This window comes from Xiphophorus maculatus, chromosome 19, assembly GCF_002775205.1.
Source record: "Xiphophorus maculatus strain JP 163 A chromosome 19, X_maculatus-5.0-male, whole genome shotgun sequence".
NCBI classification, from domain to species: Eukaryota; Metazoa; Chordata; class Actinopteri; order Cyprinodontiformes; family Poeciliidae; genus Xiphophorus; species Xiphophorus maculatus.
Genome location: NC_036461.1, coordinates 21,751,880 through 21,779,355, shown reverse-complemented (window position 1 = coordinate 21,779,355; position 27,476 = coordinate 21,751,880). Strand labels below are relative to the sequence as shown.

The following is a 27,476-nucleotide window of genomic DNA, read 5'->3' as shown; positions in this document are numbered from 1 at the left end:
TTGCCCAGGGTTAACTAGTGTGTATCTCTCTCCCTCCCTCCTGCCTCCCAGGTACCTAACTGACTTCGAGCCTGTGCAGTGCCTCGGCCGTGGGGGCTTCGGCGTCGTCTTTGAAGCTCGCAACAAGGTGGACGACTGCAACTACGCCATCAAAAGGATCCGCCTGCCCAACAGGTAGCGCCTCTCGCCCGGCTGCAGCACGCTTCCTTGCTGGGGGCTACCAGCTCTGTTTCCTTTACAGCCGGTTATGTAAGCTGTGGCCTACTTGTTAAACACAGAAAACCACACAAACGCTTAACTGGCGTTTTGAAACCAATATTAGTGGTGCATTTATTATTTATACGCGCAAGCATGGATATTTAATGTTGCTTCTCTTAACACTTGCGGACCGATCTGTACTGCTCCCCCCAGAAAAGTATTGCAACCGTGAAGGCAATTTCTCTATTTCTGGCTTTGGTTGCAAATACTAGTAATGAGATGTGTGAGTGAAAATTGTTTGTTGTTGCCCCTTTGGGCCTCTTGCCATGATCATTTAAACAAAAAATACAGCAGAATGTCTTATTCTCTTTTTGGTTTTGCATTTGTAGACTGTATTTATGGTGTACAGTTGCATCCAAAAAGAAAACCAGTTTGTGTTTGAGGGGTAAACAGCCAATAGCAATTCAAAACGGAAGAGAAGATGAAAAATTAGAGATATTGCACAAAAACTGGCAATAGCCGCCATATTGTTAGGAAAGTACGTAAGAGAAAAGAACCGATAGACCAATTAAAACAACAGCGGCAGATGATGGAAACCACTGTAGGACAGGTGTGGAGGTATTAGTTGCAGAGTCTACAGTTTGAAGATGACAAACACCAGAAGTCATTTGGAAGGCCAGAGTAAAACGACTAAAACCAAGAAGCAGAGAGAAGCCTGAAGCGTCAAGGACAAAGTTTGATGGACTGATGAGACAAAGTTGAAGCGTTACCAAAGGGACAGAACGGTTCATGTTCGGAGAAAGAGACGATTGGCTCATGGACGACGCCATTAGAAATCCTGACCTGCTGATTCCAACCTTTTTTTTTTTTTTGTCTGAAAAGTCGCTAAATGTAGCTGCTTCTGATTTTCAGAGGTAGATGACATTGGTGGATCAGGTTGATCAATGTTTACACAAGTCTCCCAAGATTAAGGATTAAGAACAAAGGTTTCGGTTCCTTAATTAACATAAAAATGTGGCATGAAAAGTTGACCTTTGTTTCATGTCCAGCTGTTGATGTCAAACCTAAATATTTACAATCTGCAACTAAAATAAAGAAAATACCCTTACAGCTCCCATGCTTTCAGAGGATAATGTATTTTCGTCCCATATCCATAGCAACACCCAGGTGCTGTTAAAACTCTTGCAGTATAAAAATGAGCTTTACTTTCAGTTTTACTGTTTTATTGCGATGTCACAAATAGTTTTTAGCGCAGTTCCAGCGCTTTCAGTGTGAAAGCTGGATGTTTTTCAGCCTTGTGGTGTTTGTGTGTGTGTGTGTGTGTGCGTGTGTGTGTGTGCGTGTGTGTGTGTGTGTGTGTGTGTGGGTGTGTGTTTGTGTGTGTGTGGTCCAGGGAGCTGGCCCGGGAGAAGGTGATGCGAGAGGTGAAGGCCCTGGCTAAGCTGGAGCATCCAGGGATCATCCGCTACTTCAACGCCTGGCAGGAGAGCCCCCCCGAGGGCTGGCAGGAGGAGATGGACCGGAGGTGGCACAAGGACGCCAGGTTAGAGGGCAGGGTCAGGGGGTCGCTGGGGTCACATGCTGTCTGGGAAGGTTCGAGTTGAGTGTTGTCCGGATATATGGGTTTAGCATAGAAAAAAAAAAAAGAGTTTGGAAAATATTTCTGTTTTTGAGCTTTGTTTGTTATTTTATGTCCATCTCTCCATCTTCTCTTTCCTTCCTTCCTTCGCTAATTTTTTAAAAACATTGTTCCTATTTCATTTTTGTTGCTTCTTTTCTTCCTCCCTTGCTTCCCCCATTTCTCTCTTCCTTTTTACCCTCTTTCTGTCCATCAAAACTTTCTTCCCTCTTTTCTTCCTTTTTTATTTTCAGTCTATCTTTTGATCTGTCCCTTTTCCTTCATTCTTTCCATCATTTCATTGTCTTTCCTTCCTTTTTCATTTTTGTCTTTTCTTCATTCCTCCTTTCCCTTGATTTTCCTGCTTTCTTTTTTGTTTTTCCTTTAATCCTGCTTTCTCTAATCCTTTTCTTCAATACTTGTGTCCATCCTTGTAGTCTTTCCATTCTTCCTTCCTTGTTTCTAATCTTTGTTTCCTTCTATCTGCCTTACATTTCTTCTTTCCTTCCTTTTAGTTTTTTCTTCTTTCCCGCTACCTTCCTGTATGTTTTCCACTCTGTAATAAAGTTTTATTCCATTGCATATTTATCTGTAAATTCCTGGTAAACATTGTATTTCCAGCTGGTTTTAAATCGTCCTGTCCTGTAGTTCAGCAAGTCACCATTAATAATCCCTCAGAATGAAATCCAGTCTTCCAACCTACCTGTAGTAATAATAACTCTTCCTCTTCCAGTACCACTGACTGGCCAATGAGCATCCCTGACCACATGGAGGTGCTGTCGGTCAAAGTCCCCGTGTCCAGCTCCGTGTCCCCCGCGTCCGGTCCAGACGGAGACACATCTGTCAGCGCTCAGGCGCTCCTCTCCAACGCCGGCTTCAGTGCCGACGACGGAGACGGCGACCTGTCCTTCCAGCCGCTGCCGGGCCACGACAGCCTGATGTCCGAGCGGGACAGCCAAGCCGACCCCGACGCCTCCGACACCCCCAACTCCTTTGAGCTGTGTCCGCCCCGCGGCCCCAGCGACTGCACCTCCTCCTCCTTCGACATCGTCTTCGAGGACTCCGGCTGCGATCGGGATGCCGACGCTGACACGGACTCGGGCACGAGCGCCGCCGGTCCCGGAACGCTCACAGAGAAGAAGAGTTCTTCTTCTTCTCACAGCAGGCAGGAGGAGGCTGCGCCACCGGCTTCCTCCAGTCCTCCTCGACCGACCTCCCTCACCCTGGCTCTCCCAGCCACACAACCGATCCAGCGCTTCCAGCCTTCCCCAAAGGTTATTACCAAGCAACCAGCTCAAACACTCAGTCGTCCTCTTGTCAGATTGTCCTTGAACACGGCGTCCTTCCTGCAGGTGTACCTGTACATCCAGATGCAGCTCTGTCGGAAGGAGAACCTCAAGGACTGGATGGCTCAGCGGTGCCTCCCGGACCAGAGGGAGCTCAACCAGTGTCTGGACATCTTCCTGCAGATCGCAGAGGCCGTTGACTTCCTGCACACCAAGGGCCTGATGCACAGAGACCTGAAGGTAAAGCCACGCAAAACCTGCACTGTGGAGGAAGAAATGGTATGCATCCTGTGTGTCAGCAGTTCCTAAACCCAGGATTTCTCCCAGGATTTTATAAGCCTGACGGGCCTCTAGGCTTTACTTGCGCCCCCACCAGGCTAAGAATTGTTTGTTTATTTATTATAAGTTTTTTTTATACACCAGTTTCTGTAACCACTACCAAACTTTACTGGTCTACATACTAACAACTTCAGCCAGTAAAGTGACAAGTCACGGATAAAGGATCGAGAAATTTTGGGTACTTTAATTAGGATGAAATGACTAAAACAATGTTTCCTTTGTTCACCTTTTTTAAGACTTTAGAGTTGGAGTTTAGGTTTGTGCTAGTAATATCTTCCAATAACCCAGAGTTACCTAGTTATATTTTCAAATTTCCTGCCAAATTTAAATAGTTTTTTATTCAAAAACGTGGTGGAATGACTGCACTAGCGTTCCAACCACCAGGCTTAGCAAGTTTCCTGTGGGGAACCCTGTAAACCTCTGACAAAAAGAGAACAGTCTGGATAAATCACTACTGCAGAAATACAGGCCAATCTTCAACTGTCCATTCATCAGCCAACCTATTGAAAACTAATCAATACCTTCCTAATGATAACCAACCACTTTGACGTCTTTCTGTCCGGTTGCCATGCCCACCACGGTACTGAGACTGCCCTGGTCGTTCATTAGCTGTGTTCCCATGGACCTTGTCGTTGTGCAATTTGACATTTCGAAAATAAATTTGCTTGCTGGAAACATGCCACTCATGTCTTCTGGTTCTGGTTCTGCTCTGCATCCCCAGAACCAGAACCAAACACGGAGAAGCAGCATTCAGCTTCTATGAATGGTAAATGGATTGAACTTATATAGCGCTTTTCCAGTCATTTTTGACCAATCAAAGTGCTTTACACTAGAGTCACCCAGTCGCACTCACGAACACGCATATATAACACCGATACGCAGATCGGTAGGCAATTTGGGGTTAAATGCCTTGCCCAGAGGCACATCGACATGTGGCAGGAGGAAGCTGGAATCGAACCCACAACCTCCGATCGCAAGACGACCACTCTACCAAAGAGCCACAGTCGCCCACTCCTCGAACCACACATCAAGAGAAAATTTCCAGACATCTGCAAAAACAGTGAAAACACTGAGTTCATTTAGATGAAAGCTAAAAACCCCACCGCCTGTTTAGAGGTCCTTTTGATTAATAATAACTGGAACATTGATCAACATATTTAATGTTTATTTGCTTGATAACTTTCATGCTTTTGACGCAATGGGATGTTTTAGAATTGGCTGATGTTTTCATTATTTAAATCGCTCTGAACTGCCTGGTGGCTGACGTGTGCTGCACAAATCAACTCAACTTGTCCTCTGCTCCCTCCAGCCTTCCAACATTTTCTTCACCATGGACGACGTGGTGAAGGTGGGGGACTTCGGCCTGGTGACCGCCATGGACCAGGAGGACGACGAGGATGAGCCCAGCGCCTTGACCCCCGCCCCGCTCCTCACCCGGCACACGGGCCAGGTCGGCACCAAGCTCTACATGAGCCCGGAGCAGGTGAAGGAAAACGAACGCTGCTGCAGAAGTGACTCTGTTGCAGAACACGACCACGAGACTGACGCCGCCGTGTCTGCTCTGCCCCGCAGCTCTCCGGTAACTCGTACTCTCACAAGGTGGACATCTACTCGCTGGGGCTGATCCTGTTCGAGCTGCTGTACCCCTTCAGGACCCAGATGGAGAGAGTGAGGGTGAGTCAGCAAACACACAGACCTATAATTATCTCCTGATTTTGAGCCTCGAAGAAATATTCATTACTTATTAAAGGGGCAGTATCATGTAAAATCGACTTTTTTGAGCTTTATATCAGGTTATAATGTTACTCCCTCATCAAAAAACATATCTGGAGTGTTGCCATGGTTCTTTTAAGGCAAATTTTAAAGTATAAAGAAATCCTTTAGTCTCCATGGCAACCATTCAGCAGTGTAAGGCACCTGGTTGGACCTAACACCGCCTTTGAGGCTCAGCTCCTCCTCGGTGGAACTACACATCTCTGGAGCTCATTACAGGAGTTACTTCTCAGAGCAACGCTGGTAAAAAGATTGTTAAATAAAGGAGCCATGTTGTGATGACTTCCTGAAGGCGGAGCTTCAGAAAGAGCAGGAGTTTCTTAAAGAGACAAAGGCCCAATTTCAAGGCGTTAAATTACAACGTCATGTCTCATTTAAGTCTTATTTGGTATCTACAGCATTTAAAAAAAAAAGAAGTTAACATTGTTACTTCATTGTGCTATAAAATGTCACAATCACAATACCGCCCCTTTAAACTTTTTGACATTTAACCATGTCGCAGTAACAAACTTCAGGGTATTTTATTAGGATGTTTGTCATCTGTCTAAATAAGTTTAATAATGTGATAAAGCCACAATTGCTTGTTTATTCAATCAGCATTTAATGCAGCTTTCACAAAAATTTTTAAAATATAATCATGTGCTGCTTCTTTTTTAATTTCAGCCTATCATGACAGCCGGCCTTCTGGATATGAGAAAAAAACTTTTAACAAAATTGCTGCTTATCAATTAAACATTAGTCAATCAATAAACTCAATCAACTACTTTGCAAAAAAGAGAGGCAAACATTTCAGTCTCTAGACATTTACTGAATAATTGCAACTCTTCACCACCCTTTAGATGATTCCCTCCTACTTAGCTGTTATGGTTTGAATCACAAATTAAAGTTTGTGATTCAAACATGATGAAAAGTCCACAGAATGAACCCTTGCTAAATCACTCACAAGTGTTTACCTTCCTCCTTTCAGACGCTCACCGAGGTGAGAGCTCTGCGCTTCCCAGAACTTTTCTCCAGAAACAACGCTGAGGAGGTGAGTGGTCATCTGCTGCCACCTAGTGGCTACAAATACAACTAACATCTGTATTCGTCGATTTCTATGGAAGCTTTGATTACAATTTCTTCAGGATTTTTTTTTTCCTGTAATATTATCAGAGAGTAGATGTAAATGACCCGTCCACACTAATCCAACTATGATGTGGTTTTGGATTAATTTATCGCCTAAAGCTCTGAATGTCGCATCAGATTTAGAAGAGCATAAAATCTTTCAAATTTGATGCTTTTATTCAATATGAAGGGAAATTTATAACTTTAATGTGTTCTTAATAAAAACTCAACGTGTTGTTTGCGGGGCTGCAGCCAACGGTTTTTAGTAATCGATTAATCAACAATTAATCGGTTCATTGGATTTTAAATTTAACCACTTAAGGTTGTTCCATACTAATATCATAAACACAGTAAAAATACTTGCTTTTCTAATGTTATTAGTATTTTTGTTTTTGAAATGGGGAACAAAAACAAACATTTTATTGCCTAAAATGCAGTGACAGCATTCCAAAGGATGAATCTGCAGTTAGGAAAAAACTCAACTTGAGAAAAATTCTGTCCTTTTTGCTTGACTTGACATCAGTACAATGTAGGGCTGATCATTTGATTATTTTTTAACAATTGGATAATAGAAGGTGCTTAATAGGAGATTTTTATTTATCTTAAATGCAAAATATACTTTTTTTTTTAACAGTTTTGACTTAATTTCTTCTCTGACTGTGGTTTCATCAGATGCCCTTTTTTGTAGTATATACTCAATTTAACAATTGATTGATTTCTGAATTAGTTGATGATTGTTTAAATATTCGATTAATTGTGATCAGTCGTTTGAGCCCAAGTTGTTTTTCTTGTTAAATCAGACACTGACTCATCCTGTGAGTGTTACAGTTGCTGCTTAGCAGAGCTGTTTACGTTGTAATGAGATTAACATAATCCTGGAGCACAACCTGTGACTCTCGGACTCTTTAAAATGCCGCCACTCTGTACTAGCCAAACAACTCACCAAACTGTATTCTCGACTGCATTGATGTCTCACAAACCAAACATGTCCGCCTCTCTGTTAACAGCTGATCATGGTGCGCAGCATGTTGTCTCTGAGCCCCGGCGAGCGTCCCGAGGCGGCCGACATCACTGCCATGTCCCTGTTCCAGGAGCTGGAGCTGCCGTGCCGGCTCGCCGTCAGGCAGCGCTCCCGCACCTACAGCTCCTCCTCCATGGGCCGCCCCGCACGCCAGGCGTCCTCCAGCTGAAAACGCTGCGTGCGACGACTGCCCGATACGAGAAGCCCCACCCTGCCCTGTCCGGTCGCATCGCCATCAGAGAATAGCAACAAAAAACTTTTTAGACGTAGACTATATCCCGCACAGTTAACTCTAGACAAACATCGTGGCATTGATCGTTCATGCAGCGTTATACTACCCAGCTTTCACCCTTTAAAACGGGGGAAAGTTTCTTTCAAAAGCATTTTTCTTGTGGTTATTTCAATGAAACGAAGGGCAGGTTCTTTTTTTTTTCTTCTTTTTTTTTATCCTGCTCTCAGCCAGCTGTGTGTAAACCTGCCCAGTGATTTCTCTGCAGCGTTTACCTCTGATCTGTCTCTAGAAACTGCCTCTTTTCTCACTCTTAACAAAATCATCCTCGACACCGATGCTAAAAAAAAAACAAAAAACAAACAGATCCGGTCAAAACGTGCTGCTCGCTCCCAACGTTGAGCCAGTGTTCAATCCCACACCGCTACGCCTCAGGTATGAAGAACCAAGGGGACACTCCTCACTCCGAAGGGGCCTTTGATGCTCGTGCGAACACCGAGTGGTGTTCCCACACACAACCTGCCTGATTTGGAAGACCAAAAAAAAAGAAAACATTAAAAAAAAAGAAGACAACCATCTTTTTTTCATAAATTTTTTTTTAATAAGAGATGATGTATTGCATAGAGAGGAGTTTGAGTCCCGTCCGCCAGATGTGACTTACCTTTAGAAAGGGGCCGTCTGCCCTCTCAGGCTGAATGCTAGCGCTAACCCTCGTGTCGTTTTGCATGTATCAGACAGAAACGTGAAGGAATGAATGTGAGGTTGTTGTTTTTATCTTAAAGCCAGTACTTTTTTCTCTGTATAAATTTTCCAGATTAACTCCCGAGGTGCTCAATCCTTTTCTAGCACCTCTTCTTTTCCATTTGTACATAGTTGAAGGCAAAACTTTGTTTATACCCCTTTTTTCCCCCGCTTTGGTTAAGATAAGTTTGACCAATGTTGTACATATCGTAATATCATTGCTTGTAAAAGGCTTTTTTTTTTTTTCATATTGACCTGTAAGATAGTGTGATATACTGTGAGAGACGAAAACAAAGAGGAGGTTCGCTCTTTGCCGTTAATGGATAGCTGAATGTTACAGTGTGACCCCCCCCCCGCCTGGAGACCAGACCACGGTGGTCACCTCTATGAAATTATTCTCAGTGTTTGTTTTCACATGTTTTTGGGGAACCAAGTGGAGGGCGTTGCCTTGCTTTGGAAAGAGAAGAAAAAAAAAACACCAGAGGGAAGCTTGCAGGACCCGGAGTGCCATTTGGAAAGACAGCTAAGTGTACTTTTCTGCAACCGATAACACACCTCTGATTATGGATGATTCAACAGCCTTCTGCTGGCGATTCCCCCCCCCCTGAAACGCACAAAACTAAAACTTTTTTATGGTTACAGTAATAAAGGAAATTGTTTGTTTTTTGTAGAGATGCACCGCTAAATTTTCAGTTCGACGGGCAAATACAAATCTCAAACATCTGGTATTCTTCCGATGTGTGAACACACCATACACAAGAATTGTCAGCTAGTGATAACAGTTCTCAGTGTGGATGTTGTTACTGTGTGAAGAAGACCTAAGGTTTGTCATTTCCAGTATCGGTGAAAGCGTTTCAAGGTTCGGCTGCTACAACAGAGCTAGACTTCAATGAGTTCTGGTCATTGACTTTTGTTTAGCCCGTTTTGTAGCGAACGTTTTCAGCTGTGAAAATAGTGGCCTGCCAAAATGACGGCAACATGTACCCACCTTTTAAATTTGCCCGCTGGAACAAAAAAAGTCTGACCAACCTATCCCCATTTTGAAAAGGTCTGATGTGTAGGAGCTGCTGATGGGTACACTTTGTATTCCAAAATCAGATTTTCCAAGTTCACAGTCAAAAATACAACAATAAGTCAGCCTAAAATCCAAATAAAACCTTCTGATGAAGACCACATGAGTTTTTGGATCTCATTAAGCTCATAGCATATTTACTATAAATTTGAACAACTTGTAAGCATGTACCTGTACTGTTTAAGTGCATCAAATGGAGGAAAAATACATTATTAGCATTTACAGCTCTCTACAGCTAGCCTGCGTAGCTAGCTGTAGTTGCACATGCCACACTTAGCTTTAACGTCCTTCCTAAATCTGATCTTTTTTACTTTCAATATAGACTGAGCACTGATCAGATATAACATACACGAGAAAACAACAGAGGTGGTTGTTTTAAATCTAACAGAAAAATACATTATTAGCGTATAGGAGCTAACTATAGCTAGCATCATGGCAATTAGCAACTCCAACTGATGTCCAACTTGAATTCCACACTTGGCTGCAACGTCTTTCCGAAATGTAATATTTGATGTTCATACAGAGTGAACACTGACCTGATATAAAATATGGGGGGAAATAGTGGAGTTAATTGTTTTAAATCAAACTTTAAAACAACTAACTTTGGGCTAACAACAGCTAGCATCATGATAGTCATTTTTACTGACGTGTGGCTAAAATGCTTTTGATCCGTTACTTTCAATAAAGATTGAAAACTGACCTGATATAAAATATAGGGCAAAGTAATGGAGTTTAAATTCAACAGAAAATGAAGGATAGTCCCCATTTATTAATTGAAGCATATGTTTATGACCTTCATTCGATTTTGATTAATTTTTCATATTGCACTTTGAAAATGAGGATAAATGTTAGTTGATGCATTTGCAAACCTAAAGTAGTGTAATCTTTGCAGTTTTGATGCATTTAATAAATGGCGTAAAAAGAAACCTGAATAAATCTGTGCTCAGATCGGTGCATCGCTGCAAAAAAAACACACACACAAAAACAGAAGTTGAGTTCTGCAGCTTTCCTGTGTCACAACAATACAGCATTTCCATAAAAAGAGTTGGTTGGTACTGTTTTATCCCCTCTGCTGTGTCTGTGGGGGACCTGGACCTGATGACGGTTGTGTAATCCACATGGCCTTTGTTTTAATGCGCTGGAAGAGTCACATGACCTGATTTTTGGAACTACACACACAAACTGTTAGCTGTAGGTTGTGCTTTCTATGATTGTACTTTTCTAAACACCTCTTTTTTCACAATGAGTGCAGTTTTTATTATTATTGTCATTCTGCAGGGTTTTTAGATCACGTTAGTCTTGACTGTGTCAGACGGAGGAAGTCAAACTGATGGTTTTTGTTCGTTCATCTGGTCAGTTTACACACGATGATTCAGAGTTGTAAAATTATCACTGTTTCCAAATTTAAAGAAGGCCCACCCTGTTAAAAGTGGAAGCTGGGTGGATTTTAAGTGATTTCGCCTCGTCAAAACCAAACCCTCCTGGTGTTGTTTTTGTATGTTACTTTAATCCTTTTCTGACATTTTTAAAAAAAAAATAGAAATATTGTTGCAATTTTTCTCTTTGATTACTGGTTTATATTTCACGAGAGGGTTTGGAATAATCATTCCTCAGGAGTTTTTGTTTCCAGAATGAATTTTGCTCCAAATACATGTTGGATAACGGGACAAACCTTCACAACTGTATTCGACTACATTAGTAAAATACCGCATCATCTTTGTATACCGACTGCAGCATTGCTGATTGGTGGATTAACAGTCATACCCAGAAAATGTGATCCCATCCTAAGTTTTCCGTCCTCGTTTGTTTTCCGTAAACCCGAGTAGTTTTCTCGGATAAATTGTTCGAATGGAAACCACTTCCACTGCGCGTCTCGAGCCTCTGCCTGCACACGCAGACGCTTTGGTCTCTGTGCACCAATCCCATTTCTCCATCTGTCCATGTTGAACTGTAAATATGTCGATTTGGTTTATTTATGTTTCGTGGGCGTGATCAATCCTTTGTGGGTTGGCGTTACACTGAGCGCTTCATGCCATGGAGCGCATTGGAATACGACTTCTTATAAGTCTGAATTTAATAAACTGTTCTATACAATTTTCACAGTTGTGTGTGTCATCAGTTTTGTTGGCCAGTTAAGGTTCTGACAAAGTACTTTCTTCTAATATCAACCATGCTGTTTGCTTACGTTTGGCACAAGAGCCATTTTTAGCATGTCTGTCTAATGAAATTAGCGCTGCAGAAATTACCTTTATGGTGTCCTGAATCCAACTGATAATATTTGACTTAAAAAGTGATGTTCGTTGCTGTCCTGCAAGAACAAAATGGACAACATTTTCAACCCCCCCCAAAAACATTCAGTCTTTAGATGCAAAAAGTCTTGAAGCTGAAACATCTGCAAGAAATGAATTCAACTAATATCACATTATTACCCAGATCACTTAAGAGGAACTAACGCCACTCTCCTGATTAGCATGACTAGCTTTGTATCCATTACAAATGTGTATGAAACTCTGTCAATATTCCGCTAATGTAAAAAAAATAAAATAAAATCCCGCAATTACCGTGTTTCCATTAAATGAGAAACGCAATTCAAATCTCATATGAATAATTTTGTTCACGCACCAAGTCATTGAAAGAAACAACACACTGCACCATAATCCTCCGACCACTTCCTGTCGTTTTCTTCTTCATGGTTTGCGCCAGTGGCAACATCCGGTTGTCGATCATGTGACTCGTGTGGTGCGACATGAACCAATATCAATATTGCTAGAAAAACCACCTCATCCTAGAGCCAAAACTTTTTATTGAAGATTTTTTTTTTTCTGAATTGCCGTGTTTCCATTAAGCAAATTCATCTTCAAAATGTCAAATAGCCAAATTCTATGGCCGGTGGAGCTGGTGTGTAACTTCTTTCACACATTCAAAATAATAAGAAGAAATGGCTCCTAAACAATGTGAAGGCTCCATGGTGGAGCCAACGGCCTGCCACTGGGTAATTTTTCTGTGAGCGTTTCATGTAATGACTCACCAGTGGATGTTGGCCCGCTGTTTTTCAGCCCTGAAGCCAGTATGAAAGGAAGAAAGAGTGCCAAATATCTTCTCTGTGTGAAATTGTTTTATTGCCTTTATCTATAAGGTTCTATGAGGTCAACACCATCGAGCAACAATGGGAGATTGAAGGTGAGCCTGCACACCAGCTTCCAAATATTTTTTCATGCAGAGACTTGGTTGATAGTTCCCTGGCATTGCTGAATGGTGTTGATAAAACTAGCTCATGTGCATTTAAAGTCAGCCACACAGGTACGAAGCTCAGCGCTTCTCTAGCTAGGGGTGAAATATCTCCCTGTGAGTCGAGGACCTGCACGGCGTTAATTGCCACTGTGGTGGAGTTGAACTTGGAAAAACCTCTGCAAACCAATGTCTTCTTAGCAACCATGGTTTAAGGTATTGCTGCCACTGCTTTATGAAGTTTTACTACTTGCTAAATCGGTGTAAAAGTGCTGCTTCTTCACAGCAGCACTAGCCGACTTTCCGCAAGCTGGCAGACAAACCGTATGGTTGGGGTCAAGCCTCTGTGGACTGTTTGGCTTTGCACACTGAGCTACAGTAGTCAACAAGCTTCTGAGTGAAATGAAAATGTTCTTTGAATTATTACTGATGCTACGGCAGCCCCTTTTACAGTATACTGTGAGGGTCTGGACCCCTACTGGTGCCATTCATGCAAGGCTGACATAAATTCAAGCTTCTGACAAGGTGTTCCCCAAAACATGATCTATGAAGGAGAACCCTCTAAGTCACTCAATCAGTAAAACTGAAATAAGTCAAAATGTATGAATATGTAGACTCATGACTGTGCATGGATAAATATTTTGTATTTTCTTATCAAACAGCATTTATGCAATGAATCTACAGTGTAAAATGTTGACCTTCGTGTTAACCTCCACAGTTCATTCTGTCATGTTGGACTAACTCATCTATGGGCCAAACCCTGACTGATGCTGAGATTTTTCCCAGTCAGTAATGGATGGTGGAGTTAAGGTGTCTTCTGTCTGGCCAGATGTTGTCTCTGAGGTTCAGCAGGGATTTTTCTTCTTAATCCAGAGCAGTTAACTCTTTGGGCTCCGGACGACAAGAGGGTTTAACTGTAGTCTAACACTGACTTTAGGTCCAAGATTACAGAGTGAAGATTCTGAACAAAACTTGGTACGTTTATTTAAAGTATGAGTTCTGTTTGCTTGTCCACCTGCGTTGTTTAACCCTATTTAGCCTTAGTTTCAGTCTTTTCTTTTGATCAGCCTTTTTTGGTGTTTGTTTAGTTATTGTTGGTTATAGTTATTCATGTTTTCCCAGCTTCTCCTGGCTCCACTGTGCCATCTTCCCCTCTCTCTCCCTCGGCCTGCCTTCTCCTCCGCCCTCACAGCTGCACCCAGTTATCAATCAGTCCCATTTCATTGTTCCAGCACTGACAGTTCCAGTCTCCTTCATTCCTCACTGGATTTTTCTGTTACCTCCTTGTACCTGGTTCCTGTTTGTTCCTGCTCTCGCTCCCCATGTCCTCCCTGTTGCTTTGTAACTCATTGTTTTGTTATTTTCTCATTAAATATCCACCATCTACTCGCCACCTCTGCTTGCATTTGGGTCTGATTCTCACAACGACGCACCACGACGATACTGATCATTTCCAAACTTTTGGCTACAATTTCCTCAGATATTATTTAATGAAGGTTAGTCTCTAAACATCTATGGGGTTTTTTGGGCTTATTTTACATCAATCCCAAAGCACTGCACTGGTCCTCATCATTTCTTTCTTTGTCTGTGTGCAACAAGTTGATCCACGTTTGATTTCTTTGATCGGGCTTCACACATGGCACTGGTTCTGTGCCTCTCGGTTAACCCATCACTACCTGTCTGCCTGTCCTTGCACTAACTCAACACTGATCAGCACACATAAGTTGCAAAAATGTGATGTCACCACATTTTTTGTGTGATGTGACCAGGTCAGATTATTATTTTTATTTTTTCTGACCTTTGTACCACAAACACATGTACACTGTTACTGTTTTGAACCCGTCTGGTTACAGTTTCAGAGGGACAGAGTTTTCTGGCATTGGATAACACCGGCCGGCTTGAGGCAGAAGTTAAGCTCAAGGTTAATCGAGGACACGTTAAGGACACAGAGTGAACATTCAGTTCAGCTCACAAACTGTGTAAACCCACAGACAAAGACCATTACTTCAAAAACCAGGCTTTGTTTGTGCCAGTGGGGCTGTTACCTGGGGCTACGCTGGTGCATCAAATACAGAAATATTACTTTTGACTGAGCCATCAGAGGTTCAAATCCTGACCTTTGACCCCTTTGTTATGTCTTTCCCCCCATTCTCTCTCTGCTCATTTGAAGTCTGATTACTGCGAGGGACGATTAATGTCTTTCTCTTATCAGGTGTGGTCTTTGTGCAAAGGTTCTTCGTAAAACATCAAACATGACAGCTTGCTTGCTTTCTTCCCCTCAAGCCTCCCATGTCAAAATAATGCAACTCTTGACCCTTTATTCAAATTATACATATATATTACTTGGTATTTTTATACTTTTATCTTTGTGTGAAGCTACAAGACTCAATTGCGTGTCACTTTGCTGCTGTTGCACCTGAACTTTCCCCAGTGGGGACAATAAAAGATATTTCTATTCTACTCTACTATCTCTTTAAACAATAAGGGAAACTCCAGATGATGATGATAAACAGGTTAGTCAACACATTTGAGTTAGCTGGAGTCACACCTGTGGATGTGTTTTAATTCCACACCTAGAACACCATGCTTTTTTTTTGTTTTGTAACGGTGGGAAAGTCCAAAGAAATCAGCCGAGATGTCTTGAAGAGAAAAACGGAGCTGCAGGACTGTGGGTTGTCTGGAGGAAGACAATTACTTCACAAGAAATATTAAAAATGACAGATTTCAGTTTGCGAAGGCGCACATGAACACTGCAGGCCGTAAACGTATCTGACACCAACCCTGCCTGGTGCTTTGGATCCTGTCAGCGGAGAGCGAACCTGAGAGCGACGAGGGGAATGTGTCGAAGCTTGTTTGGCATTTCTGCAGGGGTAGTCTGAGTCACCGCTGCTGTTCTTCTGATTGGTTGTTAGGGGGAAAACTACAAAAGAGGTAGTTTTATCTGCAATATTCTGTTCATCAAGTCAGTCTGTTATATCAGCCTCTAAATCTGATTATGCTTTGTTTTCTTTTTGATCAGCTAAACACAAACCCACTGCCTTTCAGATGAACTCACAATTCTTCTTCTTCCACCAACTTTCTTTGTTCTAACTTGAAAAGAACTTCGCATTAGTCATAAGCTGGAATCAATATACCTTCAGGAAAAATGTAATTGTTGAAACTGTTTTTTTTTGTGTGTGTGTTTTGTTTTTACAAGTAATTGAAAATAAAAAGGCAGCACAAAATGGCAAGTGATAAAACATATGGCTTTACCAGGTGTTTTTATGTCTGTATAATAGCGTTGTATGATAATTGTTAAATGATTTTGTCCAACAGCTACTTATTTCTTTCCCAGTTGTTAAATGACTTCCTCTGAAACATCCCGTGGTCTTGAGAAATCAGATTTCCCTCCAGTTACAAACAATACCTAATAAAATATAACATTATAATATGTAGCCTAAGCATACGTTATTTGAACGTGAAACGTTAGTGTTTACATGAAACTGTAAGCCATTAAACATTTTAGCTTGAAGACCTTCTCAAACTAAAATATTTGAAATGCAGGACTCATTCACGTCAACTGCATGTTTTTTTTAACTGAACATCAACAGCATAATCTCAAAACTACCGAGTTGAATGTCGAAATTATGACTTTGTATCTCATAATTATGACCTGTTATCAATTATGACTTTATCTCATACGTTTGACTTTGTATTTTATGAGTTTGAAAGAGTGAATGGTGTTCATATGAACGAGCAATGCAAGAGTGCAAATGAGCAGAATAATATTGTACAAGTAAACTTTTTACAACAAATAAATTAAAATGATGTGAGAAATGACACCGAGATTCACAGCGGAGATACCAACCTGAGGAGGCGGGATTTATTACCTGTTTTCAAAATAAAGGTTCCAGGCCACGGACGCTGCGTTGCGCATTTCCGTCGCCATAACGTCACTTCTGGACGTCAATATGCGGCTCGGTGCGGCGCTGGGAAACAGCCGCTGAAATGATGGGAACTAAGTAACCAGCGAAGCCTTTCCTTCAGCGAAGAGCCTCCGCTGTTACCTCCAGGGAAACGCTACAACCGCGGCGATAAAGAAAGAGCCCACGCAGACTGACGGCTCCCTGGGTGGTTATCCCCCGAAGCGGCGGACCGCCTGCCTCAAGCAGCCATCTTTTGTGAGAGAATGTACGGGGCGACGCGGTGGGCCTGCTCGGGCTCCGGCTCCGGCCCCGGCCGGAGCTGGTTGATGCTCACAACCGCGCTGCTGCTCTCGGCCGTCGTGCTGCTCTCCGGGCTGCCGGGTCTCACCGAGGCGAAGGAATGCGACAAACCGTGTATGAACGGACAGTGTAACACCGCTACGGGCAGCTGTGTGTGTTTCCCCGGCTGGGTCGGGGACCAATGCCAGCACTGCGGAGGGCGATTCAGGTACACCGAGCACAGCAGACGGCTGGTTTCATCACTAGGGCCGGTTCCGGTGGTTTGCTCTTCGTTAGACGTAGCACAGCGCTTTACTATTACTGCTACAGTTTCTGCCACTGCTACAACACAGGGACTGATGTGAAACTTCAAAGGCAATGAGAGAAAATTAGTTCAAAAGTAATTTCGACTGGATACAAATTAGCACACCAACCAGGCTTTCCGCTGAAAATTGTCCTCTTTAAGTCTAAATCAAAATTTCTTTGATGGGTATTTATTCAGGCTGTTAATTCAACGTACTAAAAATATCAAAGCTTTAAAATATCACAACCACAAACCTCAAGAGTATGAACCTATGAAGTGCAAAGAAACTGTAAGAACATTAGTTCTTGTTCGTTTTTTTGTTTGTTTTTTTTTTACACATAAAAATCAGGGGGACAAACATGACATCTGTACATCTGCACAGTCATCTTTCACTGGAGTTTGCAGCTGCACATATTTTGGGTGAACTAATGCTAATGTGTCTATCCACACATTAGCATCTTTTCACAGCAGCTCAAGCTCAGTCTGATTGGATGAAGAGGGTCTGAACATCAATTTTCAAGCATCTAAACTCTTCTTGACTAGTCTGGTTATATGTCTGAAGTCTCATACTTTCTATAAGACTTTTTTTTAACCCCCCAGGATTTCTCTTTATTCGGCTTCATTTGTCTTTCCATCAACGCCTAACCCCATAGCATGATGCTTTCATCTCCAAGATACACTGCTGCGCTGATTAAAGCGCTCCTTTTGCAAAAGGCGAAACATTTTAATTTTTATTAAATGTGCAAAGCTGATGGAGATCTTCCCTAAGAGATAGACAGCTGTAATAGCAGAGAAAGATGATTCTAGAAAGCACCTCATTAAGACTAAATCTAAACGCAAACATTTTGGTAAACGATTTCCCTTTTGTTCTTTAAAATTATTCAATTAAGTCAAGTTATAACTCGGTCTGTCGCATGACATTCTGAAAAGATACGTTGAAGTTTGGCTTTGTAACATAACATGTAAAAAAAGTAGAGAAACTTTATCAAGGCACTGATGTGACTTCTTCCAATTTCCATCTGAAGAAAGCTGAAGAAAAACTAAGTATGGTCTAAAGGCCTCTAGACACGTACATAATACTTAAAAACCTTGTCATTAAAGGGAGTGAGCATTTAGGCCTGTCACGGTAACAGTTTCTGCTGGACCATAAAATTGAAGTTATTGCGATAAACGATGAGATTGTTGTTTTGAAGTCATATAACGGTAATTGTATAACAATGCAAGGACGCCCTATGAAAGATCAATAAACGTTAATTTCTGACAAACATTTAACACTGAAACTGGAAGACATGTTAAATATCCAAAATGAATAAGTGTATCCTTGAGTCTCTGTAAACAAAATTGCCCTTAAAAAAAACCACCAAGTTGAGACCAAAACACCATCCAGCTTTTTGGTAGACAGAAAAACAATCTTACAAATGGAAACGACCTCGCTTGTTTTGACGTCATCGTGCGATTAATTGATTTGTTGCGTCCGGCTTACTCGCGTTCTGTTTGGACAATATTTACCTGACGATAAAGCCTTTGAACTGTGTGGAAACAGCTGCGGGTTGCAGTTCATAATGTGGTGGTAAATACAGGAAACGCTCGCAAATTGTCCCCAGTGTAGGATGTGGAATACGACAGTTCCATCTTAACGTCCTCTCGTATCATCGTGGTAGAACAGAGCAGAGTAGAGTTGACTTCCCTTTTGGATCACTAGTTTAAAAAAAAATAAAAACAGCCTTTTATTGTCCCAAAAAGGGGAAATTCAGGTGTAACAGCAGCATGAGATAGAATAGTTCACACACAAAAAAAGTTGCAAAAGTGTTAAAGGCAATGTATGTAAAAACCTACATTAAAAATAACAAATCATAATATACTCTACGAGACTATAAGAGAAAATACTGAGCAGTTCTTAGAAACAGGAAAGTCAGACTCATGATCCAAGCAATGTCGGTTCACTTTTCCAAAAAAAAAAAGTACATGATATTCATGTGTTTTGAAGTTTAATAACCAAGTCTATTTACAATACAGCATATACCAGTGCAGAAAAACAGAAGTGGAAATTTTATTAAAAGTGAGTGAAAATGTAATGTACTACACCATGTACTTTCTACTTTGATATTACATAAATTTCTTAATAAAAAAAAAGTAGTAAAAATATAAGACTGTGCAAATACCAGCAGGAATGTAAACACATTAATTGATTTTTTTATTATTTTTTTTAAGAGCAGAAAAAAGTACATTACGGTTTCACTGAGAGGGGAAAAAAAACCCCAATCTGCATCACTTGATGACAGCTTCACTTAGCCTAACCAAGTGCTGATCATATTACCGACTGCTATGGACAGCACTGCGCCTCTCTGAACATCATCCCACCGATTCGACACAAACGAGCAGCAGAGTAAAAGATGACTCTTCCCCTCGTTTACCTCCTCTGGACCCTGAATGGAGTCGAGCGCGGAAGCCGATCTTCCTGATTTTGCAGCGAGTTGGCGCGTCTTCACCGGCTAAGCGGCGAGTCAGCGTGGGCGCCATCTTTCCTTGGGTTTAATTTGTTGCCTCGTGTCATGCTGCCTCAGCACAGTGCCAGCCTGTTAGGCTGTAAAGTTGAACCCGTGGAAGCCATGCCATATTCTGCTGTGTGTGGCTCAGCAGTTGGACGACGAAAAGGAAGCCCAGCCAGTTGCTGAGCACATGTGAGGGTCGGTGCTGTCTGGACGGAGCGGTTTGCCTTTGGTCGTGCTTACACAAAGGAAAATAATATAAAAAAAAAAAAAGAAACATGGCTGAAACTCTACATGCTCAAGACCACCAGCACGAGGGGTTTGGTAAACCACAATCTTGGGTTCGTGGCCCTTTTTTTTTTTTTTTAATGGAATTTTTTCATTTATCTGACTGCATAATTTTATTTGCCAGTTTCTCATCTCTAGTATTCATAAAGCCTGCCATAACCGATTCAGATTTGTCGCTTGGAGCCCTGAAAGGCAACAGAATAGTTTCGATGTCTATTTTGCGCGTTAATTAACATTTACAACCCAAAGAGACATTGGTATTTGTCATTACAATCAAAGGTTGACAGTAAAACAAATCAATGATTTGAAGCAAACTGCGTCATTGAAAGCTGTGATTAAATCCCACAGGTTACGATCCAAGCGTAACCTTGTTGGTAATCTGTACTAACAAATCCAGCAGGGGAAAAAAAAAGTTGCAGCATAATTCCCTTTGTTTAAATATAAGTAGGGCTGGGTGAGATGGGTTAAAAATAAAATCTAACATTTTTTCATATCAGGTCCGATTTCCTATTTCAAGAGATGGAAAATATATCTTTAAATTGTCTTTTATCTCAGTCATCCCTTCTGTGAGTTGTACAATGGCAAATATTTTGTTTAATTAAGAGTGTCGTCGTAATATTAGCAGAATAATGATGCGGTTTTACCAGAAGAATGCATTAAAGTTAAGTGAAAAAAGTTGTTTGAGGATAAAAAGCTTCTATAGACCGACTCCCTCTGTGTCGCTCTTTCAAAACAGGCTCAGTTGTTTTCACAATCGTTTCAAAGTGCTGCTACTGACAGTAATTTAATATTGAGGTGTTAAAAGATTAAGTATTTCTCTACCTGTAAAACTGACAGCAAAGTATATCTTCACAAGTTTCTCAACATTCCTCATTTAATTTTTTTTTGTTCTTATAAAATTACTACTTCATTCTCCTAATAGTACGCTGTTATTCTGGTCCTACGGAGACTATTCTCATAATATTCCGATTTTATTATTGTACAACTTCATTCTTGTGTCGTTATGACTGTATCCTTTTAATATTATGACTTTACTTCTTATTAAAAATAAGATAAATCTCGACTTGGCCCTAATGTTCTGTCAGAGTTGATCTGAATCAAAAGTCTAAATAAATAGAGGCTGTAAAACATGCTTACCAAACAACATGGTAGGCCAAAAATCGAATTAAGCTATAGAATCGATTTTATTATTTATAGAGACAAAATTTATACAGCAGTCTAATATTGCTTTTCTGTAACGGTTGATCATAAATTTTATTTAAATTAGCACTAGTGGTTACATTAGTGTTTGAAGAGAGCAGCTGGTATTATGTAGCCCTGCAGTTAAATAGGATTTTATTGTTATACGTATGATTTAATAGCACTATGCTACACTAGAGGATTACCTACAACTTGTACTTTCTCTCTATTTAAACTTGTTCCTCTAGTTCCTCTACATCTGCAGCGTTTCCCACAAATGTTCTTAATTCATCATAAACTTTGAGATGGACTCTTTAAAATATAAAACGGAGCAATGTTGCTAAGGTCTTTCTCTCGCTTTAAAGTTGACCTTTGATTGTAAAATAATTCTCACATTTCTGTGCTTTGTCTCGCTTAATTTTTTAAAGACCTCACTGCATTTTAGCCAGTTATATGCCCACCTGTTGCCCAGTTTGCCAAAAAAAAAAAAGGGTCTGAGCGACTCAATGTGAAAATCTGAACTTGATGCTCCATGGCTCTGAAATCAGATTTTGAACTTTCTGTTCCTTTGCTGAGTGCTTTGTAGGAAAAAATCAATGAAAATTCCCCTTCACTCCTGTTCAGAAACTTTTAGTTCTTCCTAGCCACTAAAGTGTTGATGTTGTGACTGAATTCCCAATAAGAACCTAGAAATGCACGGCACACACTCCCCCATGGAAAGTCTATCAGACTAAGCTAGCCAATTTATTTGGTACAGGCCACATTTGCAGTCTATGTTCATTATATACCTATTTTAGTCAGGTTAATTATCTCCAAGTGGAAGGGTAAACTCTGTGTTTTTTCCACTATGTGTTTTATCAGTGGCGTTGATTTAAAAACTGGTGGTTTTTCAGAGGGGAGCCTGCTGTCTGTGTCTGTATTTAACATGCAGACAATGCTACCATACAATGCTCAGGAACCCAGACTCTTAGAATACATTTTTGCTGCTTTAGATGGTATCCTGTGTTGCTTTTATTAGTTTAACTCCAAGTTGTAGCCATAATTATTGCTTGTAATGTTGATACCCAAAGGCTGAGCAAATTAAATAATAAATTATAGCAACAGAAGTCGGCTCTGTCCTTCTTGGTTGGAGCCAAAAAGCACTCCGAAGGGCAAGCCATGGCATTTTTATTAGTACGAGATGGTTTTGTAAAGAGTACTCTTTTTAAACAGATTGAGGTCTTGAGTCGCTATTCTTTTGTGGACGGACAGATTTGTGAATAAGGTCCTTGTCTGTGCAACATAGAGCCAGTGTAAGCCTCTGACGTGTGTTCACTTACGGACACTAACTCTGATTCTTTGGCTTTCTAATGTAATGTGTAACCGCGTACCAGCGCGATGAGCTGAAAGAGTTTTGCGCTTGTAGAATTTATGAAAATGTCGTTTCTTGCAAGGCACTTAAAAGAGACAAAGTTTCAGGTAGCCTGCCATGGCTTCAGGGTTGTGGTTCTAATCTGCTATATGTATGCTAACGGTAGTTTCATAGTTGACTTTGTTAGGGGCAGAACATACAGCTAGAAACCTACCATCATCCCCTGCCTTTTCCGTCACTGTTACAGGTTTATAAAAATTTTTTTTTTTTAATGGATAAACAAATGATGCTTAGCCTGGCGGCCCGCCAGTCTTATAATACACAAACAGAAACTGATGTGCTAGCATGCTAACTATTTGAACTCAGAAAAATGCAACTATTATCATAAGATATATTTACTAACATCAGGGGATTATTAAATATTGTGACAAAAAGAGAACACTTTAGTGTTATCTTTAATGCAAAATGCGATCACCTATTGGATTGCTGTATTTCTCTGCTGCCTGTTAGCGCAGATAGGCTAGGTTTAGTCCTGAATAGGCTAGCTTTAGTCTTGGTTAGACTGTAACAAACATGCTGAGGCTGGTCAGTCGCTATTCGTACTTTCTTTCCAGAAAATATTAGCAAGAAAAAAATGGTTGGCATACAATAGCTGTAGATGCACCGACTTTTTTTTCCTTTTTTGACAATTTTTTGTAATCTAACTTCACACCAAGCTGTATTACATATAGCTGAACTTGACTTCTGATTGAAACTTCTGATATGGCAGATGATTAAAGGGTTTTCCTATCATTAATCAGCTCAGAAGCTGGTTTTGGAATCAATATAGCCTTCTAGATCAGGAATTCGCAATAGCCTTATTTTGCCACCATGCCACTCCCAAGGCATGATGGTCATGCCTTGGGAGTGATACTAGTGATCTTATCATATCTGTTGCATTCACAGCCACTGTAAAAATGTAAAAGGGCCATTTCATTGAATATTTACCGCCACATGGTTGTAAAATGTTATAAACAGTGCTTTTATAGCGTTGACGCTTTCGAAAGCTGGGACATATCGCATTGACAGAAGAACATTGATTCATTCAGGGCATCAGTTGCTGTTATGGTTCAGATTCATCTGCGGACCCCAACTAATTGAAGTTTTGAACATTCCAGGCAAAACCAAATGAAATTATTGAATTTCCAAACGCAGATTAAATTTTGGTTGTGAATGGTATGGAAAGACAAGATCGTTTCCAAATAAATGAAGGTCACACTAAAATGTTTCTAATTAGCAGAAGTGTTTGGAAGGTTGGCTTTTATAATTCTGAACCTTCATTTATGGTTTATAAGAACTGCATTTAAAATCTGGCACTGAAATTTCAGGGTGGCCTTAATATGGAGGTTTTAAATTTGTCTAAGATTTTAACCTCTTGTGTTAATTTGATTAAGATGCTGCAAATATTTTGCAAAAAAGCCAACGTTGAGTTGGAGACGATGGCATCTGGAAATTGTGCTTTCACAACTTGTTAATCTAAAAACAAAAAAGAATCTTAAACTAGTCTAAATAAATTAATTTCACTAATAATTAACCATGTATTGCAGTACTAGCTAGTAGCTTACCATGCAGTCTACCTCTCAATTCCCGTCCAAAGCAGTACATGTTGTATTGGTTAGCTGACTCAGTTAAAGTTAAGTGGGTCATCCAAAGCTGATGAGTCGACAAACGGTTTAATTGCTGTCATATCAGATTTTGTGTACTGATTACAACTGTGGTTGTGTTTTGTCCTGTTTAAGGCACCACAACATGTAATTCTTCAATATCTGAGTTTTTCTTGATGTAAAGTGAAAGTAGATAAAGCAGGTTTCATTATTTTTTTCTAGTTGGCATTAGTACTTAGCAAAGTAACAATGTAATGTGTGTGTGTCTATATACGTATATATATATATAAATTTGTGTTTTTCATGATACAAACATAAATTGATTTTAATTTGGTTTTATGGATGTAACATTTACCTCAAATGGCAAAGGAGTTGAAAAAAGAGGCTTCATGGATCGAAAGAGGAATGGAGAAAGTTCAAACCATTTGGCAAAAGCAAATGAAGTGGATTAGCAGCGTCTGCTAGCAACTGATGGCATCATCCAGTGTAGTATAAATTCGCCAATATTTTCTGGCTACAGTTTTTTTTTAATGTATCAAAATGTGGAGAAATCACATGTATTGTTGAGCAATCTGTCGGTAGAAATTGTGTTTTTTTAAAATAAGTGACAAGAAAGGCGGTAAAGCAGCTGTGTGCTCGCTGCTGGGTGGCACGTTGGGATCAGGAGTGTCTGAAGCTGCTTTCCGTTTGAAGGAGCTCAGCTTGTCTGCTGGCTGGGAGTCCCTGTATGCCCCGGAGAGCTGTGATTACCGGCTAACCGCTGAACTGATACTCACATCTTTACCTGCTCTCAAAGCAGTTGGTAAGCTGTGAACCTGTGATACTAACCCGAACCGTCGGCAGGAATTTGTTCTCTCTGTGGTTATTTAGGACTTATAACTGAGGCTGTCACAATTAGAAATAAATCAATTAATTGCAAGATTAATTAAAATGAGTGTGATCATTTCCATTTGGACAAATTTTGAGAAACATTAGGAAAACACTTTTGCCGTGTTTTCCTTGTCCTGAGTGAATGATTGTTATTTTTGGAAATACAATTTCAATAATCCATTTTAATTGTTTGTTTTTATTTTGGAGACTTTTTCAGTTGCGGTGTTGGATGTTCTTTAAAGCTTTTCTTTCTTATCTTTGATTGGTTTTACTTACATTATTGTGCCATTATTATAATTACTAATTGAAAATGACCTCAAAATGACTATATTATTGTTTATTGCAATAATTTCTGGGACAATTAATCGCCTGACTAAATTTATTATCATGACAGGCCTTCTTATAACTAGTGCAGATACGGCAACCACTTTTTTTTTTAAAAAAAAAAAGGAGAAAATTCAGAGGAAAAACAAATGTTCTGAGATTAATCAGAGTTTTTTTGTGAGATTTTCTTGGAATTCTACTCCCCCTTTCTTTTATGTTTGCATCTACAATGTTCGTCACAAGATACACCATGGTAGCGTTTAGTGCAGCACTGTCATATGTTTGGCATTCTCTTAAAAACACCCTTGCCAATGGACTTTGAGCCTCCCAACCCAAACAACCGCCTGCAAGTGTTGACCTGTCCCTTTGTGGCTTTAGGAAACCTTTCACAAACAAGAGCTTGCAGCGTACTTGTTGCCTAGATATGAATAAAGTAATCTTTCACAACACACATGGCTGGAACTACCAAAGTTTCTTTGGTTTCCAGAAGCATATCCTCTAAATCTTGCGAGATCTGTCAGAATAACATCTGGTTTCTGAGGTTTCTTGAGGTTGGAGGTGTAATCTTTGGGCCGAGTCGCGCGGCTCAGCAGTCGATGCGTGTTCTCGGCTCGGCCGACTCTGCTGACTTTAAGGTGAGACTGTTGTGGAAAACAACGGTCTGGGGGGCGTTGGTGGGCTCGCTGTTGTTAATGATTACTCTCTCTCGCTCCCCAGAGCGGGCGAACTTCCCTCTGCTGGCAACAACAGGCCGTACTGTACAATTACCAGCGTTTGTGTCATGGCCTCCTGTAATTTGCCATGAGGTTTAATCATCTTTACTCACTCTGTTGCTCACTCATCTGCTGCCTGAAGTGACGTGTAGCAGCAGAAGTTGGTGTTTACCTGAACTCATTGATCTGGTGGCCAACTCTTGCGCAACAGTGCAAAGTTTTTTTTTTTTTTTTTGTTTTTTTAAAAATCTGTATTGGCTCTTTGCATGTCAGCTTCCGCGTTCAGGGAAAAGCGGCTCGGTTGCTTCCGGTCTATTGAAAATGTCATTTTATGCTAGGTGCTAGCAAACTTGCCAAAGGTAACAATTAATGTTGTTCATCAATCCGAAGCTCCAACAAGTAAGCTGGAGGAAGGTTTTAAGATGTTCGCCTCGTTATACGTTCACGGATATGAAAGTGAGTTTTACTTTCTTAAACTTTGTGGCTAACATTAGCTTTAGCTTATGCTAGTAGTTATATTCTTGGACATTTTCATTATAAAAATGTACTACTTAAGTATCTAAACATTTTTAATCCATTCTAACGGAAATGTTTTTACCTTATTTTGTACTTATTTTCAAGTATATTATACTTGTTTATTGTCGTTAGTGTCAGAGACCAAGTAACGGGGATTTTACGGTTCAGGCTTTTTGCTTCTGAAGCCTGAGGAACAACAAGCCCATAGCTTAACAGTAGAGCAGCTCTGGTGTCAGAGTTCTAGTTCAGCTGACTGTTCAGGTTCAAAGTTGTTGCTTTTAGAAAAATATGGCCGTGTTCCTTAAGGTCTCCGTGTTACTTCGCTTTATTAGTTTTGCATGCTTCTTGTGAAGCAGGACGGTGTTTACAGCAGTTTGTACAGGCAGATCAGTTGCTCGGCTGTCAGGCTCTGGTCTGCTCTCTGGTTCCCATAAACGCTCTTTCAGGCTAAATACAGAAGTGATTCCATGGAAATAACACAGGAGGCTCCTTTATTCACCGTTCGTCTCCCCCTGGTGGTTTTGGGCTGAAGAAGCTGATCAGGAGTGACGTGAAGGCTGCAAACTTTGCTGTGAGGCGTTACAGCAAAGTTTAATTTACCTGGTAGCGACATATTTACAAGCCACCGTCTTCTTAATTCAGGGATGTTTGGAAATCCATGAAAACTTAAAAGCCCTTTATATTAGGAAGACAACAATGTTCGTAGTATTGCTTTAGTTGCTTCTGAAATACGACTTTGTCTTTTCTAGCTGTCATTATAATTCAAAGCGGAAGCGAAAGCCGCATTTCGCTCATGCGGATGTGACATCAGCACCTTACGTGCAAAGAGCCTATTGTGACAGATATGCACAATTGTCAAAATGTGGAACTATTTGTAGCTTTTGGTTAAACATTTTTCTTATGCAATTTTATTACTTTTAGTACCATGTAAAATTGACATCGTTGAGCTTTACATCATATTATTAAGTTATTCCCTCATTAAAAACATTCCTGAATGTTGCCTTGA

General features: G+C 40.6%; 2 protein-coding genes across 5 annotated transcripts in view; both read left to right on the top strand.

The window, feature by feature from the left end:
* eif2ak3 (eukaryotic translation initiation factor 2 alpha kinase 3) overlaps positions 1-11,481 on the top strand; it is a 40,138-nt gene extending 28,657 nt beyond the window's left edge. Inside the window, exons 11-18 of the mRNA XM_014472995.2 lie at positions 52-174; positions 1,592-1,741; positions 2,550-3,090; positions 3,169-3,342; positions 4,751-4,924; positions 5,014-5,115; positions 6,182-6,244; positions 7,326-11,481. Of these exons, the coding sequence (XP_014328481.2) occupies positions 52-174; positions 1,592-1,741; positions 2,550-3,090; positions 3,169-3,342; positions 4,751-4,924; positions 5,014-5,115; positions 6,182-6,244; positions 7,326-7,508 (1,510 nt within the window). The 3' untranslated portion in view covers positions 7,509-11,481. The remainder of the gene's footprint in view (positions 1-51; positions 175-1,591; positions 1,742-2,549; positions 3,091-3,168; positions 3,343-4,750; positions 4,925-5,013; positions 5,116-6,181; positions 6,245-7,325) is intronic.
* Positions 11,482-16,510: 5,029 nt separating this feature from the next.
* atrn (attractin) overlaps positions 16,511-27,476 on the top strand; it is a 148,329-nt gene continuing 137,363 nt past the window's right edge. For 3 of the 4 annotated variants that reach the window (XM_023352309.1, XM_023352311.1, XM_023352310.1), the window contains exon 1: positions 16,511-17,022. In XM_023352309.1, coding sequence (XP_023208077.1) covers positions 16,778-17,022 — 245 coding nt within the window. In that variant the 5' untranslated portion in view covers positions 16,511-16,777. The remainder of the gene's footprint in view (positions 17,023-27,476) is intronic. The other variant, XM_023352312.1, reaches the window with a different exon arrangement.